At 47.2% G+C, this 16,615-nt stretch overlaps 1 protein-coding gene across 6 annotated transcripts in view; it reads right to left on the bottom strand.

Moving 5' to 3' along the window:
• Positions 1–493: 493 nt before the first annotated feature.
• Map3k13 (mitogen-activated protein kinase kinase kinase 13) overlaps positions 494–16,615 on the bottom strand; it is a 109,384-nt gene continuing 93,262 nt past the window's right edge. For 5 of the 6 annotated variants that reach the window (XM_006522583.4, XM_006522582.4, XM_011246016.2 and 2 more), the window contains 4 exons: positions 11,597–12,368; positions 8,448–8,515; positions 7,463–7,760; positions 494–5,986 (listed from right to left, as the gene is read on the bottom strand). In XM_006522583.4, the coding sequence (XP_006522646.1) occupies positions 5,885–5,986; positions 7,463–7,760; positions 8,448–8,515; positions 11,597–12,368 (1,240 nt within the window). In that variant the 3' untranslated portion in view covers positions 494–5,884. The remainder of the gene's footprint in view (positions 5,987–7,462; positions 7,761–8,447; positions 8,516–11,596; positions 12,369–16,615) is intronic. The other variant, NM_172821.3, reaches the window with a different exon arrangement.

The following is a 16,615-nucleotide window of genomic DNA, read 5'->3' as shown; positions in this document are numbered from 1 at the left end:
CTCAGTTGAGAACCTTGTCAGGTGTGGGCTCCCAGGAGATGAGATTTCCCAAATCCATAGACATAAATGTTCTGCATTGAAGACAGATTCCATAAGAGCATGTCTGTACATCTGCACACTCACAACTGCCCTTATCAGAGGGAGCAGAACTGGCTGAAAAAAAAAATCCAAAAGGCTAGCTTAGCTTTTCACTCTCAGCAGGCTTCTGACAGAATTATGCCAGCTTCCCACTTCTCCTCCCTGGCTTCTTTAAGAGTGATGTCATTGGTATCAGGATAGCTGTGGGAAGGACAGCAGGATTGCTCAGGAAGTAGCAGAGAGCCTGCCTAGGCCTTTATGGGAACACTCAAGACAAAGTGGAAACCACCCCTTGAGTGGTTGTCACTGAAATGTAGGATCCTGCTGTAGAACCCAGCTTGCCTTTCCCTGACATCCTGTCAGGACAGTGTGTAGGGCAAACATCCCCTTTAGGAAAAGAAAGGACCAGAAAACAGAAGGTATACTCTTTGTTTAATTTCATGCATTGGTTTGTTTTCATAATCATTCTTGTTCCCATTGCTGTTCCGTACAAAGCCAGAGCCAGTATCTGAAAATGACGTGGAGTGGGGGGCCTGGGAGCTGAGACCATGGGAGAGAGACGCAAGTATTAGAAAGAGATTCGTTTGCTCTAAATCAATAGAAACTCACATTACTGAGAGAGACAGAGACAGACAGAGAGAGACAAACAGACAGACAGACAGATACACACACACACACACACACACACACACACACACAGAGAGAGAGAGAGAGAGAGAGAGAGAGAGAGAGAGAGAAGACTCAAAGGGTTTCCACATCCTCGGGAAGTGGAACTCTAGATGTGGACAGCCACTGGGGTGGGGTGATCATGATACACCCGAAACCCCTCACATGTGGCTGGGCCCTCTAGCTTGTAGCCATGGAAGGACCATGATCACCAGACAGCAGCCTAGCTGATCCACCCCCAGAGCTGTACAGTGGCCCTTGGAAGTAGGGCTTTGATTCTGCTGGAAGCTTCCTTACAGTGGCCTTGCCATCTGCGGGTGTGGCACTGGTTGAAATCCTTCCATCACACTGTTACCACGTGATGCTGCCCAAAGCCTCACCCAGTTTCTTCATTTCTGAGAGCTACTCTCTTGAGTCACCCGTCCCTGAGAAATGTTCTAGGTGCCACCTCACCCTCCACTCCAGCTCATTCTTGTTTAAACAGCTTTTGCAGTATCAATTGATCGGAGCAGATAAGCAAATGTATGGATCCAGTGGGCCAGTCTAGAGGGAGGCGAGCAGATTGGGACGTTTGTTCTATGGCATCAGCAAAGAAAAAACTTGCTGACTGGAAAGGCACAGAATCCACACTGACAGTTGAAGAAAAGTCTTGATAAAAAATATCACATCATTTTTCACATCATCTCGGGAGGAAACAGGTAATAGACCGCACACCTGAACCTTCTGTGCAGATGGGGAAGTGTGTGCTCATTCGCGGTACAGCTCAGTGAGGGTAAAGAAACGCGATTGGTGGTTAGTTAATTGGATTGCAGTCCGAAGGGACAGAGTAAAGGCAAGTGGCCCTTTGCCTGTCATGGTATACCCCTGCTAGCCTTGGGGATCCATAAGGAGACCCCTAGCATGGCCCTGTACTTGCCCATCAGGGAACTCAAGATCTTAAATGGTCAATGCGTACTTTGCACACCAGTTCCAGTCAGTCGTGAACGCTGCTCTGCTCTGAGGCATATGGTGCTCAGATGGAGGCCATGATGTTTAGGGTAGAGGTGGAGCATGGTGGAATATGGTTTCTTGGTTTCGAGAAATAAACATGGTACACGTGGGGGAGGGCAGGAATCTCTTAGATATCATCATCATCATCATCGAGAAAGGGTCTCACCAAGTCACTCTGCCTGGCTTGTATGTAGGCCAGGCTAGCCTTGAAGTCACAGAGTTTGCCTGTCCCTGTCTCTCCCAGAGCTAGGATTAAAGGTATGTGCCACCACACCCAGATAGAAATGTTTTCTAAAAAGAGAATTTGACGTGGGAAGGAGATCTCTCGGCCCTATTCTTACTGAGGAGTTACTGGCAGTTGACAGCTATGGAGGGAGGAGAATCACGCTTTTGTAGAAACGATCCGCTGTTTGTGTCCCTTGCTCCAGTGGATGGCCATACGCATACCTGGGTGGCACTAACTGGGTTTAGTGGATTACCAAAACAACAACCCAAAAGCCTGGGCTTGGGAGGAGGGTGGTTTAGGTGGGATATAGAGGGGCATGGACTGAATATAATCATAGCTCGTCATTTACGGGTATGCAATTCTCATATAATTGCAAACATCTGAGACGTAAGGGCATAAGAAAAAGAAAACCAGTAAACCACTGGATCAACAGGAACACATGCTCACAGAGACGATGATGTCAGGGCTACCTCATGGGGAGCAAGGGGACGATGTCGGGGCTACCTTGTGGGAGCACTGACAAGCCTGCGTTAGTAACAGGGACTCCAGCGCCATTGTCTCCATCACTCAGAGCAGCTTGGGGGAATAATTTAGCACAATGGCCCTGAATAATCACTAGACAGTACTGACTCAAAATGACTTTAATTCCAGGATTAACTTGGTGGAACTAAAGACTTAAAATACTCAATCTTCAACCAGACCACCCAAGTCATCTTCCCTGTCATGGGCAGAATCTCCCCCAGTCCTGCAGCTAGCTCTCAACTTAGTGGTGGTGGGGTATGTTTTAAAGTGCACACAGGCTTCTCCATTACTGTGCTAGGCTATTATTTTAAGAGGGATTTTTACTTAGGGACATAATCTAGAAAAAAGAAAAATCTAGTGCTTGATTGCAGTAGAAAATGAGACTCATCAGTCAAAAAAAAAAAAAAAAGCTGGACAAAGAATGTAGCCATTCATCTCGCAGTATGTCCTGAAGCTTGAAATTGGTCTGGCAAGGATCTTCAAAGCACCAAAGCATGGTGGCATCTAACAGCACTGAAGAATTGAACTCTCATGTTCCCCGATCTCTCCACTTGAGGCCCTTCTGATGACTATAATGTTTTCAAGGAAACACAGTCAGTTGAGTTTCCTGAATCCTACAAGGCAGGTGGAGTAGGGAACGTTCTTCCCTTTTAACCTTGCTTAGGACCTTTTTTTTTTTCCTTTCCTGAAACCTCGTTAATTCTACTACAGAAATGTGGACTTCACTCCCATCTTGATGCTATAGCAAATGACTGGAATCAACAGCACATCCCTGGCATAGCGTGGCATCCCATAACGGTGAATCCAGTTAAGGTGGCCTTGGGGTGTCACACAGGCAGGGTGGGAATGCAGAATGCTGATGAAGGCTGAGGTACTGGGTGGGTTTTCTGGGAGGTGCGGGCAGAAGCTGCTCTTCAGAGCTCACTGTTGTCACTAATGGTGTGCACGGGACAGACAGCTGCTCCCGCTTTGTGTGGGACAGGAACGAGGGACCTGAGGCAGTCACAGAAGCACATCCTGCTGGTGTTGTACATGTCTCTGTTAGTCTCTCTGCTTCTCCCAATCCGTGGGACTCAGCAAGAAGGAGATGATGACCCGGTTTGCTGTCCACTCTTGAAACTACCTCATGAGTCCTCACAGAAACACTCTGTCTTGCCGTCTGGACCGTTCAATCTCTTTTTGCCTCTCTTACAGTCCCATGATTTTATTCTAACACTTTAGAAAGTTTATAACTTTTGAAGCCTTTAAACTACTTGGTCACCTGCATATTCAGGAGCTTTTACAATCAAGTAAAAAAGAATCACAGTGTACCCGTTGGGTGTCAGAGCAGAGCACACCTCCTCAGACCATTGCTACAGTAGTCAGGAGACCAGGGAAAACACTGAGGAATGCTGGGAGTGACAAAAGGCAGCTCCATCCCCAGCCTTCACTTAGGACCACAGAAGTCCATAATAATTCACGGTTAGCAATAAACAGCCGTTGTGCTACATCGTCAGCCACACCTTCTGGTCAACAGAAAATTATGACAATATAAAATAAAAACAAGAATAATAATGCCATAACTTAAGCTCTTCTGTGTAGTCCTGCTACAGTTCATAGAAAATGGAATAATTTAACAAAACAATACTGCTTTCTTAGTACAAGTTCCTTCATCTTTCCTATAAGCTAAAAATTAGAGACTGAATTTTAAAATCAATGTCTCAACATAAAGTGTAAACAAAGGAGGGATCAAACGTTAAGACTGCTCTGAGTCCCTCCTGCACTTCATTTTGGCTGACGCAGTCAGTGAGTGACACCCAGCCCATGGACACTATTTCCACTGGGGTTGGAATGTCTTAATACCTAACATCCTCACAGGATGCAACATCAGAATACAGCCAGTGCAGGTCAATGCTTGGCAGAAGCCTGCACCAGAGACAGGAATCGGGCCAACGTGCGTATACATAAAGTCTAGATGAAACATCTTTAAGCCAGGCATGGTGGTGCCCACCTGTGACCCAGCCCTCAGGGGACTGTGAGACATTTCCTGCTTCGAACCAAGGCTCTACAAAGCACCTCAGGGTACCTTTCACAGCCCAGAACTCTAGACACAGGAAGAGTCGCATGCTTTGGGGAAACTAAAGTAATTCTAATTCCTGCTTAGCATCAGCTGTTCCTTCTACACGTTTCCTGACCCAACTAGACAAAACTGCAGTGACTCAGAATGAAAACAAAAAACAGAAAACAAAGAAACAAACAAACAAAAAAACCTACCGTATTTTACAGATAGCATTTAGCAAAAATGTGGTGGTGGTGGGGTCACCTTTTACGAGCTGCTAACTTAGCCTTTTATGCTACAGTGATTGACAGACAGCCACCAAAGCTTCCGAGCTAGAATGAGATCATGAACAAAATAAAGATGGTTTGGGATGGACACTGGGTGCGCACATCCTAGCTGCCTTCTGTGTGAATCAGTGTGGTTCCAGGAGGTAGACAACCTGGTCAGAGAGGGTCACACCGTCTTGCTTAGATAGCTGAACAGAGCCACCTTGAGAAGGAAGTTTTACAGGCTTGTGTCACAGATGCTCTTTCCATCTTCCCCCTTTGTCTCCTTCCGGACCCTTTCTCCTTCCTAGAAGCAGTGGCCAACAGGCGGAAAGAAAGGAAGCTACTTGGAAGAAATGGCACTGCGTCTAGAAGAGCACGCTGGTCAGGGGTGGGGAAATGGCGGCACTGAATGGGAAGCATGTGCTGAGGGCGGGACCTGATGCTGCTAAAGCTCTGACCACCAGGTTCTGCTTAACGTTCACGAAACGAAATGGCTTCCAGATGTGCAGTGACAGCTCTGTGTGGCTCTTCCTCCTAGAGGAAGCACATGCCCTTCCAAGGCATTGGTGCTATGAGATCACTCAACTTCCAGGTCGTCTCCATCCTTCACATGGACGAGCCAGTCGACCTTAATGTGGCTGCGCTTCCTTTGGCTTGTGTTTTCAATGTTCAACATGTCTCCTTACAAACTCTTCAAGCATGGACGAAAGATCCAGTCCTGTGTTCAAGTGACAGTGACACCTGGCCCCACAAATTCCAAATGTTGTTCCTAAAGAGCAACATTTCCTTAAATTTTTTTGTAAAGAAATTATTGTGTCTGCATCATATATAGTTCACTCTTTACAATATAAAGTGTTAAAATGTCCAACAAAAATAAATAAAATCAATGTTACAGTAGCCGGAGTATTCAGTACAATAGATCCCTGCCATTCTTGATTGAAATGCTCAGTGAGACGTAGTTTCATTTGGGTATTTCCCAGAGATTTGACAAGTCTCATGTTCCTGTCACTGTGGCTTGTTTCTGGGACAGGGCCACTCCTCCCAGACAGATGAAGGTGGGAGGAGTCTATTGCTGGAGAGGAGTCAGAGCCCTTGTCACCAGGTGGCAGAGCTGTAGTTCTTGCTGGTCCTAACTGTGGCATCGGAACACTCTCCCTCTGAAGAGTCACAGTCCGAGTCTCCAAACTGCACAGGGTTCTGCAAAGTTCAGACAAGAGCTCTTAATTCTCTTCCACAACCCTCAGTGGCAGCATGCTGAACACTTTGCATGTGACAGCCTCACCCCTCAATGGCCCTCACTGAAGGTGAGCTCAACACTGCCCATGCTATAGGAGCTCACAAAGATAAATGAGGCTGGGCCCTGTTCTTGGGGTTGCTTATGGAGAACAGAGCTATATAAAGTTGGTAATGTTGGCGGTGGGGGTGACACCTGTACCAGGTCCCCACATTCTCATTTCCATAGCATTCCAGTGACCCAGGTTCCACTTACTCTAAGACCTTTACCTCTGTCAATCCAATTCACTCACCTGCTGAAAGAGATCATTTCTCACAGATTTGATAGAGATCACACATCTTACAGGCAAGGAGACTGACCTTCTGAGAGGGTAAGCAACTTGCTCAAGGTCACACAGTAGGTAGTGGGACTGGGGCTTGCATGTAGGTGGCCTGAGTCCGGGTTTTGCAATTATGAGCACCAAGCTCTCCTGATTCTCCAAAGGCTGTACTAGTCTAGGGAAGAGACAGTGTCTTCTGTTCTGTGACAGTGTCTTCCAGAGGACAGCAAGGGTGTGGGTGGGAGAATACTCAGTCCCTTAATGGGAATGGAAGATGGGGTGAGGAGGTGAGGATTCTGGAACACTCCATGTCTCTGCCTCACTGGTGAGACATGAGCCCCGGTGACTATACGCTTTCATGTGCGCTGTGGAGGCAGAATATGTTTTATCTACTGAATAAAAACCCTGAGACATGAACATCCTCGTGTTGGGTAGGTTCCCCCCTCACCCCCACTTGACACAAGCTAGAGTCATTTGAGAAGAGAAGACCTGAATTGAGAAAATGCTTTCATCAGACTGGCCTGTAGGCAAGTCTGTGAAGTGTTTTCTTGATTGACAATTATTGTCCAGTCTACTGTGGGTGGTACCACTCCCCTGGGTAGGTGGGCTTGGCTGTACTAAAAAAAAGAAGGAGGAGGAGGAAGAGGAGGAGGAGGAGGAGAAAGAAAGAGAAGGAGGAGGAGGAAGAAGAAGGAGGAGGAGGAGGAGAAAGAAGAAGAAGGAGGAGGAGGAGGAGGAGGAAGAGGTGGAGGAGGAGGAGGAGGAGGAGGAGGAGGAAGAAGAAGAAGAAGAAGAAGAAGAAGAAGAAGAAGAAGAAGAAGAAGAAGAAGAAGAAGAAGAAGAAGAAGAAGAAGAAGAAGAAGAAGAAAAAGCAAGTTGAGCAGTCATTTCCTATGGCCGCTGCTTAGGTCCTGCCTCCAGGTTCCTGCTCTGCTTCAGTTCCTGCCTTGGCTTCTCTCAGTGATGGACTGTGAGCTGTAAGTAAAATAAACCCTTTCTTCCCTAAGTTGCTTTTGGTCATAGTGTGTGTATCACAGCAACAGAGAGCAAACTAGGAAAATACTCTAAGCGCAGAAGAACCAGAAAGGGTGGAGTGGAGTGAGGAGCGAGCGGTGCCCACCTCGTAGCCGCGCTCCTCGGCACACAGCTTGCCTAGGGACATCTGTGTCTTCACGCGCCGAACAGCACACTCCTTGTCAGACAGCCCATCTGAGTGGGAGGAGATCTCGATGGGGGCCTCGGGTGTCTGAGACAGCAGGTCGTCCAGCGTCTCTGCCAGGCGGTCCTGCCGTCTGTTGGCGGATTCATCGGGACTGTTCGAGTGGTCACTAGTGTTGCCCTCCTCTCCATCAGACACAGAGAAGTTCTCGGAGCTAAAGGTTGAGTATGACTGGTAACTGCTAATGCAGCGGTGAGGCCTGCAAACAGGGGAAGCAAGTAGATGTAACCAGAGCACGAGCCTCTCCCTGCCTTGTCTGTCACCCAGAGGGACCGGAATACTGGACCTCCTGCCCCAGAGGAAGATCAAAAGTCAAGCTTGGTAGGAAACATTTACAGAAGTAGAGGAGCGGACTGAATTGTGCCCTCCCAAATTCTGTTGTTTATCCATCTTTCCCATGTGTGGACACAGGATGAAAGTGGCTATCTGCAAGCTAGGAAGCAAGCTGTGCCTAGTGGGATGGAACCCCCTGCCATTGTGTGCTCTGACTTTCTGGCTTCCACAACTGGGAGAAATAAATGATCCATAAACACTCCTGTGTGTGACATTTGGCTCTCGCAGCATGAACAGCCTATCTCGAGGAGGCCCACTAGAAATCATCAGTCGCCACAAACAAGTACCACCCCTCCTGAAGCAGACTTTGTGCTCTTCAGTGTGACAGTGGGTCTGTACTCTGCTCCATTTCTCTGGAAATGAATCTGATGACCTGTGACCTGCTGTGCAGAGGCAACTTTCAGACATGGTGACAGAAAGACATCAGCACTTGGTTCAGTTTCCATGTACGGTGGCTGCAGAAGGGCCTCTGGCTGAGCCAGGAGGTGTAGCACATGCAGGGACAGGCTTTCCCGTTATACCGAACACAGTCACAGGCTCGTGCAGGCCTTACCTCTGTCGTCGAGGAAATTCTACTTCACTGTCCACTTCCCCTTCCTCTTCTGAGGAGTCATCGCCACTCTGAGGAGGACAAGGAGAAAAGGCCTTTATTGGTTTCCCTCTTCCCTATCTCTCCTTGCCTCTCACAGGTTCAATCTTCATCCAGAGGGGTTTAGTGATACCCTGTTCATGGCCTCTTTAAGCATGTCCATCCACATCTGGGCAGGGCAGTTCACAACTGGAATCCTACCATCCCGCTGAGGCAGGTTGATGAGGACAGCTCGGCACAGTGAGTGTCTGGCCTACTAATTAGTCAAACACTGTCTCAAAAACAAACAACAAAAAACGCAAAGCAGCTTCCAGATAAAACGAACGACTCCCCAATACCGAAACAGAGCAGCCCAAACCAACACATCCATATACACCTCCCATTCAGCAGCAGTATGCCCTGTTTCCATGACAACAGGTCCTTTGCCAGGTGCTAGAAGACACAGGACTTCCCCTTTGCCTTCAGGAGGTAGAGGTCCCAGAGAGGAAGTTGGTGAAGTCATGGATTTGGGACACTGTCCTGTAACTGTTGCCATAAGTGGCTCTAGGGTCTTTCATAGAAGTTCCACCTAGGCACTTTCAGCTCTGCAAAGCCCAGCAAATGCTTTCCCATTTCCATAGCAACTGTTTCATCACTAATACTCCAGCTACATCAAGACATATGGAGTTTCAACCTCAGATTGTACCTTGTTCATATTCAACTCCACTGAAGGTGCAATCACACAAATGTGTGTCATTACTTTACAACTTAACAAAAAAAATGGTCTCTAGGCATTTTTACTGAATCCACAAGTTGTCGGGGACAAGGGTGCTCCGTCTGAGACCACTGAGAGGATTGCAGGGTTCCGTGGCTGATGTGAAGAGCTGTCTAAGTGCTTGGCTGACAGCTGATCTTCCTCAAGGGGAAGATCTCATCTAGCAGCAGGAAATCAGCCACAGGTAAGATCAACTGCCCTTACCCCAGCACTACAATACCCTGGACTACAGAGTCTCCTGGGAGCTTAGATGGTCCCACCCCTGAGCCAGAGGGAATGACCTAAAGCCCATTCTAAAATATCACAATCATATTCATTGTATTTTGACATGTCTGGGTTCTTTTTCTTAATAGAAAAGACAGGGATGGAGTCATCCTAGTTGCCAGATAGGCAGTTATATTAGGAGCCCCCACTGAAGTGCATCTTGGGAAGCTGAGTGGCTGTGGGGTGTGTGCAGTTTCAACATAGCTGAACGTGTTGTGTGTTCTCAGACCTGCAGAGCCATAGGTGGCATTGAACTGCCAGTAAGATCATTCAAAGGAACGTGTGGTGTGGAATGACTAAGAAAAGATACGGGTTTCTTTTGAGGTTGATGAAAATGTTTTAAAATTGGTTGTTGAGATGGCTACAGAATAATGAAGATAAAAAGCGTTGAACTAGGTCAAGGCTGGCAAGATGGCTAGAGGCAAAAAGCATCTGCCATCAAATAAACCAAGATGGGTATGGTGATATATTATAGTGACAGCTCAAAAATACTGTAAGAATGTGCTTTTGTTTTTAATCTTAGGTATAGGGATATGTGGCTGCTTTGGACTGTCTGCGCCAGCTGACTATGATGTGCCTCGTGCTCTAGCAGAAGCATGGTTTTGCCAGCTAGAGATAATTTCTGCAATTGTGTGACATTTGGAATTCTGGGAACTTTTCAGAGGGCATATAAATGCTAGAGCCCCAATAGATGGGGTTGGTGGTTGTTGGTCATTCAGTGAGGGGGTTGGTGTGGTTTGTTAGTAGTTGTGCTCAAAGAAGAAACAAGAGGAAAGGAATTAGATTCAGGGATTTTTCTAATTTCTTTTTCCCTCTGTCCTTGTTTCTTCCTAAATAGTGTTGGGGGGTGGGGGTGAAACCAGAGCAGGGACAGACAAAGGGTGGGAAAAAGAACCCACAAAGTAGCAAAGACCAGCTGCAGTGTCTGTTATAATCCTAGCACACAGGAGGCTGAGACAGGAGAAGTCTGAGACTAGCTTGAGCTATATTCAGCAAGACTCTGTCTCTCCCCGTCCCAAACCCAACCAAACCAGACCAAATCAATCAACTAGCCAACCAGCCAGCCTGTAAAGTTTAAATGGAAGGACTCTATGTAACTGGCCACAGGAGCTGGGGGGCTGCGGAATGAATTAGCTCATATCAAGTGTACCACCTGACAGCACACATGAACCTCCGCTTAGGCAGCGGCAGCAGCCCGTGTGGACAGAAACACAGATCTGAGACGGTGCGTAGTCCTCAGCCTCAGCTCCTCTCCCATGACGTATCTAGCTCACCAAACACACTCAGCTCTCCTTCCCTTTTCTCAACAGTGACAATGTTTAGAATTACATGTTTACCATGTTCCACATACTTTTCCCAATAATCTGTGTTAGAAACCTTAGCAAGACAATATAACTTTTAAAGAGGGCTGTATTCCAGATGCCTTTCTAGACACTACTTACTAATTCGTGTAGTCTTCAAATCATGAAGCCTGGCTGAGTCCACTATTGGCACTTTGTCTAGACAGTGGCGGATTCACAGAGGTGGTAGGTGGACAAGCCTCACTCTGAACTGTCTGACCCCCAAGCTTAGGATCTCTGGCACCACAGAGGACTGCTAGGTAACTAGCTGGGCCAAGATGGTTGTTAATGTTTTCTCAAGAGTATTGTAAAAAGCATTAGTGCCAAGGGGGATTAGAAGCACATGTTTTAAAGGGCTGGGTAGTCAAATGGATGCAGGAGATGCTGGGTGACAGAGTTTACTGTGTGACGTCTCCAAGGTCATGTTTGCTATGGCACACCAGGAACCTCCATTTCCTAACCTTCCTGTGATACCGAGCAAGACTGGAGTTCTAGGACAACAGTTTCCAAACCTGTTGACTGTGTATCTCTAAAATATGGTTTTCCCTGTCTCCCAGGCCAGTAATCCGCCAAATGAACTCCCTGGCCCACCACTGAAGTGCTGTGGAGGGAAAGTCTTTTTCCCAATGCACACTCTTTTCCCAAACGCACACCTTTAAATGTCCAATTTCATAATGTGCACCACATGACTGTCTCTGACACCAAAGGATATCACCCTTTGATGTCAGAGACAGTCTACACTTGTTAAACCTTACCTTCTGAAGGGGCCGTGTCTTCTGAGGTAGCATTGGGGGTGTGAATTGATGAGAAATACCAGACTGACAGCCACTGAATCCATTTGCCCCTGTTCTCTCAGAGCCTTGGGCATTTCCTGAAAGAGGATTGTGTGCTGGTGAACTGGAAAGGTCTGGGCTCCTCCCCACTGGCTCAGTAGTGGGAACATCTAAAGACCCAGAATGTTCTGGCCTGCACTGGAAACAGGGATCATAGGGTTCAGCCTGACAACAGCCCCAGGGTCCAACTTGGTCTTGATCAAGTTCAGAATTTCTCCAATCTGCAGCCATGGCTGTGGAGATGAGGTCGGGGCTTGAGCCAGGCATCTGTCTTTGTGCATGGTTGCTGAGTGGACTCCGCAGGGCCGCTGCGGGGCCAAAGTACCTCAGGTTATTGGCGCAGGTTGCAATGTCCTGCCCATGCGCATTGAGTCTGGGATGCCGGCTCTGAGGCTGGGCAGGAGGAATTTGCTGGTATTGCTGCTGGAGAGGGTTATGTTGATGGACTGAAGCGCACTGAGCCTGAGTGTGGTGCATGTAGGTGGGGTGGGGTGAATTTTCCTGGGCGGGCTGGGTTTTCAAGATTGCTGCGAAGTCGCTATGGCTGCCTCTACTGTTCCCTCGGCGGTGACGTGGTTTGCTTCGGTACCGGCTTCTGCTGCTTGCGGTGGACATTTTGGGACTTCCAGACAGGGGGGATGCAGTGGGAACCGCTTCTGTACTAGGAATGCCTTCGGATCGCAACAGGTCTGGCCTGGGGAGGAGAACAGATTTGTTTCAAACGCATCAAAACATGTTTAACACTGGGGTGAAATATGCCAAGCTTTACAATACTTTCTTGGATTATAAACTTGCAATGCTGGGGATCAAATCCAGGGTCTTGTGCCTGCTAGGCAAGCGCCCTACTGCTCAGCTGCACCCTAGCCCTGCAATCTTTGTTGTTATCGTTCATATGTTTGTTTGAGATAATGTCTTACTCCATAACCCTGGTTAGTCTCAAATTTGTGGCAATCTTCCTGCTTCAGCCTCCCGAATCCTGGAGCTATCAGGCTTCCTGGCTTCATATACTCTTTCAGTCAGCACTCAGAGACACCGGGATTTTATCCGTTGGAGGCAACAAATAGACACAAGAGAGCTGTTTAATGTTGGATGCTTAAAACTGCAAAAAACTGGGAGACAATCTAAATATCCACTTAGAGTGATTTTTTAATTTTTAATTTAATTAAACTATTTAATTTAAATAGATTTAATTATGATTGTGGAGAGTATATGTGGTTGGGGTGTGTGTGAGTGTGTGTGTGTGTGTGTGTGTGTGTGTGTGTGTGTGTGTATGTGTGTGTGTGAGAGAGAGAGAGAGAGAGAGAGAGAGAGAGAGAGAGTATGTGTGTCCCATAGTGCATGTATGAAGGTCAGACAACAACATTGGGGAAGTTGGCTCTCTCCTCCCATCATGGAATCTGGGAATTGAACTCGGGGCATCAGGTTTGTGCTCTTTTACTGGTTAAGCTGTCTCACTGGCAGCTGTTACTTTTCTGGATTCTGAGTCACTAAATTATGCATTCATTTCTTAGAATTCTGTCCCACAAGGTCCTTAACGTCTTCCTGGTGATCCTGACCATCAGCTTGGTACTGGCATGGCAAGGTACAGGCCCAGGAGTATGCTCACATCAGACATCAGTCTAATGATGCACCTGGGCATGCTGTCCATCCCTAAGGAAAGGTATGCTACCACAGAACAAACCTCAGGCTCAATATGCAAGGTTTAAAATGTTCAAGAATTTGGCCTGGATATGGTCATGGGAGGATAAGACTATGTTTTACCCATCCTTGTGTATGACTGGTTCTAGCAGGGAGTCTTGTTAAAGGGGGGGGGGGAGCAGAGAGGAGGGAAAGGGAGGCCAGGAAGTTAGGCAGAAGCAGCAGAAGAGGGCTGCTGAGAGCGACTGTGGATTTCTGCTTCTTTCTCCCTTCTGAGACTGGGTCCCCAGCCGAGCTGGCCTGGAACTTTTCGAGGATGACCTTGAGCGAATCATCCTGCTTCTACCTCTTGAATGCTGAAATTGCAGGCATGTGTCACTGTGCCCTGTTTATACCATGCTGGGATCAGAATCCGGGACTCTGTGAATGTTCTAAGAGCACTCAACCAACTGGGCCTTGTCTCCAACCTAACATTCTACTCTTATCCTAATAGGAAGAAGCCTTGCTCAGTGTGTTCCATGCCTATAGGACTAGCCATGAAGGTCACAAGTAGGGCATAGAAGTAGATCCGAGCCCACAGGTAAACAGCACTTCCTGAGCACTGCTCCATGTTTTGGACCAGATGAGACAGAGCAAGAGGAACCCTTAGCTGGAACGTCCACACGTTTCTTTTTTTTTAATTAATTAATTAATTTATTATATATAAGCTCAGTGTAGCTGTCTTCAGACACTCCAGAATAGAGCACCAGATCCTATCACAGATGGCTGTGAGCCACCATGTGGTCGTTGGGACCAGAACTCAGGACCTCTGGAAGAGCAGTCAGTGCTTTCAACCACTGAGCTATCTCTCCAGCCCCACACATCCCTTTTATAAACAGCAGAAATACTCTCTCAGCTAATTATGAGGCACCAGATGTGGTGGCTCTTATTGGAAGAGGGCAGGCAGCAGCCCTTCTGCATGCTGCCCTAGTTCTTCCTAGTTCAGTCGAGGCACCTGAGACACCACTAAGCTAGCCCAGGAGCACACTGGACAGTGTGGCTGGTCAGCTTGTGCTGTAGAGAGGACTTGAGTGAAAGAGGTTCAAGGACTTCTACTGAGACAAGGGAGCCCTCCAGGGCTGGGTTAGCATGTTACCATGGTTAGCATGGTAACAGGCTGTGAGGTCATCCAAAGGAAAGATGAGGAGAAAGTATCCCAAGTTAGGAGACGTGCAAACCCCACAGAGGGGGAGCCTACAAAAGTCCTCACACATGTAAAGTACCTGGCTCACAGGACTATATCTATTACATCAGGAATTCAGATTGCCATTGGGTACCACAGTGGTGTGGCTTGTCATCATCAAGCAGAGCCGATTCTTTACCTGGAGTCTTTGACTCCAGGGCACAGTTCTTTCCCACCTCAGGCTTCCTTTTTAGACAAACTTTTATACACTTACTGAAGTCTATGGGGAATAGGCTAGAAGGACCCTACTGTACTGGCTGGTTTTTTGTGTGTCAACTTGACACAGTCTGGAGTTATCACAGAGAAAGGAGCTTCAGTTGGAGAAGTGCCTTCACAAGATCCAGCTGTGGGGCATTTTCTCAATTAGTGATCAAGGCGGGAGGGCCCATTGTGGGTGGGACCATCTCTGGGCTGGTAGTCTTGGGTTCTATAAGAGAGCAGGCTGAGCAAGCCAGGGGAAGCAAGCCAGTAAGTAACATCCTTCCATGGCCTCTGCATCATCTCCTGCTTCCTGACCTGCTTGAGTCCTGACTTCCTTTGGTAATGAACAGCAATGTGGAAGTGTAAGCTGAATAAATCCATTCCTCTCCAACTTGTTTCTTGGTCATGATGTTTTGTCCAGGAATAGAAACCCTGACTAAGTCAAATTGGTACCAGAAGTGGGGTATTCCCGTGACAACCTGACCATGTTTTGGGAAGGACTTTGGAACTTTGGGCTAGAAGATCTATTCAGTGTTAAGAGCTCTGTGGGATGTTGTGTAGGAGCTTGGAAGATAATGTTGAGAACAGTGCAGAAGATGGAGGCCTGGCTTGTGAAATTTCAGAGGAAGATTAAAGACTCTTACTAGGGCCGTTGCTGTTTTGATTGTGAAGATTCTGTGGTTTTGTCTAGCTGAAGTTGAAGAATCAGCTGTGATTAACAAAATACCAGAACTACTAAATTGAAACCTTTGCATTACTGGGACTATTGATGCGGTTAGCTGGAGCTAAGAAATTAACAGTGATTAAGAAGAGACCAGCATCATTGCGGTGAAAACTTCTGGGAAGTGTTTTCTGAGAGCACAGAGGCTGTGTTCCAGAGATAACCAAGGTTGTACCTCATGCTGCAGTAGGACTTGTGTAATGTGTAAGAGTCACCCAGGTGATACTTGTTTTGAAGGCATGAAGGGGGTCATGAAGAGCAGTTGAGGCTGGGTACTGTGAGAGGGCATGGAACGTCATTGGTGAAGGTGCAGCCTCAGTTGCAATTGATGGCTCAGGACTTGAAGGGGTCATGCAAAGGAGTTGAGGCTTGGCATCATGAAGAGAGCCTATGAGAGGCTATTGGTAAAGCCTAGTTGCAGTGGAAGATAGCAGTGTTTTGGAGATACCAATACCATGAGATGACCACCAAGAACAGCAGCAACAGTGGAGTATAGGCAGCTGGGGCCTAGAAGACAAGGTGTGTGCTACGGAGGGCAGAGCTGGAGAAGTGACCCAAGTCCTTGGAGGAACCCAGAAGATCATGAGTTGGATCCCAGACATTGCACGGTTGGAGTTTGATTTTGATTTTGATTGTGACTGTGTCCTGATATTTTTCCCTCTTGAAGAAAGTATTCTAGTGGAGCCCACAGTTAAGGGACTTTTAGTTGTAAAAAGACTTTGAATTTTAAAAGAGACTGTGTATTTTAAAGGGATTGAAATGTTAATATGTAAGAGTTTGCAAAGACTGTAGGACTTTTAATGTTATTTAGATCTTGGGGATGAATAAGGAAATAAGGGTTGAGGCCTAATAGTGATGTGTTTGTGTGTCAAGTTGACAAGGGGTCCATTGTACCTATCATGAAACTATGGAGGGCAATCTTGGCTATCAGTTTGACACATCGTCCCAAAAGGGACTCTTAAGTGAAGAAGTACCTTCGTTAGATTTACCCGAGTGTATAAAACTGTGTGGTTTTCTTAACTGTTAATGTAGAAGAGCCCAGCCTACTGTGGGACAGGCATTCCTGGACAAGTGAGTGGCCTGGGCTGTGTAAGCATGGTAGCTGACTGTGAGCCCGGGAACAAGCCAGTGAGCAGTGTTCCTCCAGGGTCTCTGCTTG

Source organism: Mus musculus, chromosome 16 (assembly GCF_000001635.26).
Source record: "Mus musculus strain C57BL/6J chromosome 16, GRCm38.p6 C57BL/6J".
In the NCBI taxonomy this organism is placed as follows: domain Eukaryota; kingdom Metazoa; phylum Chordata; class Mammalia; order Rodentia; family Muridae; genus Mus; species Mus musculus.
This window is presented reverse-complemented; position numbering and strand designations above follow the sequence as displayed.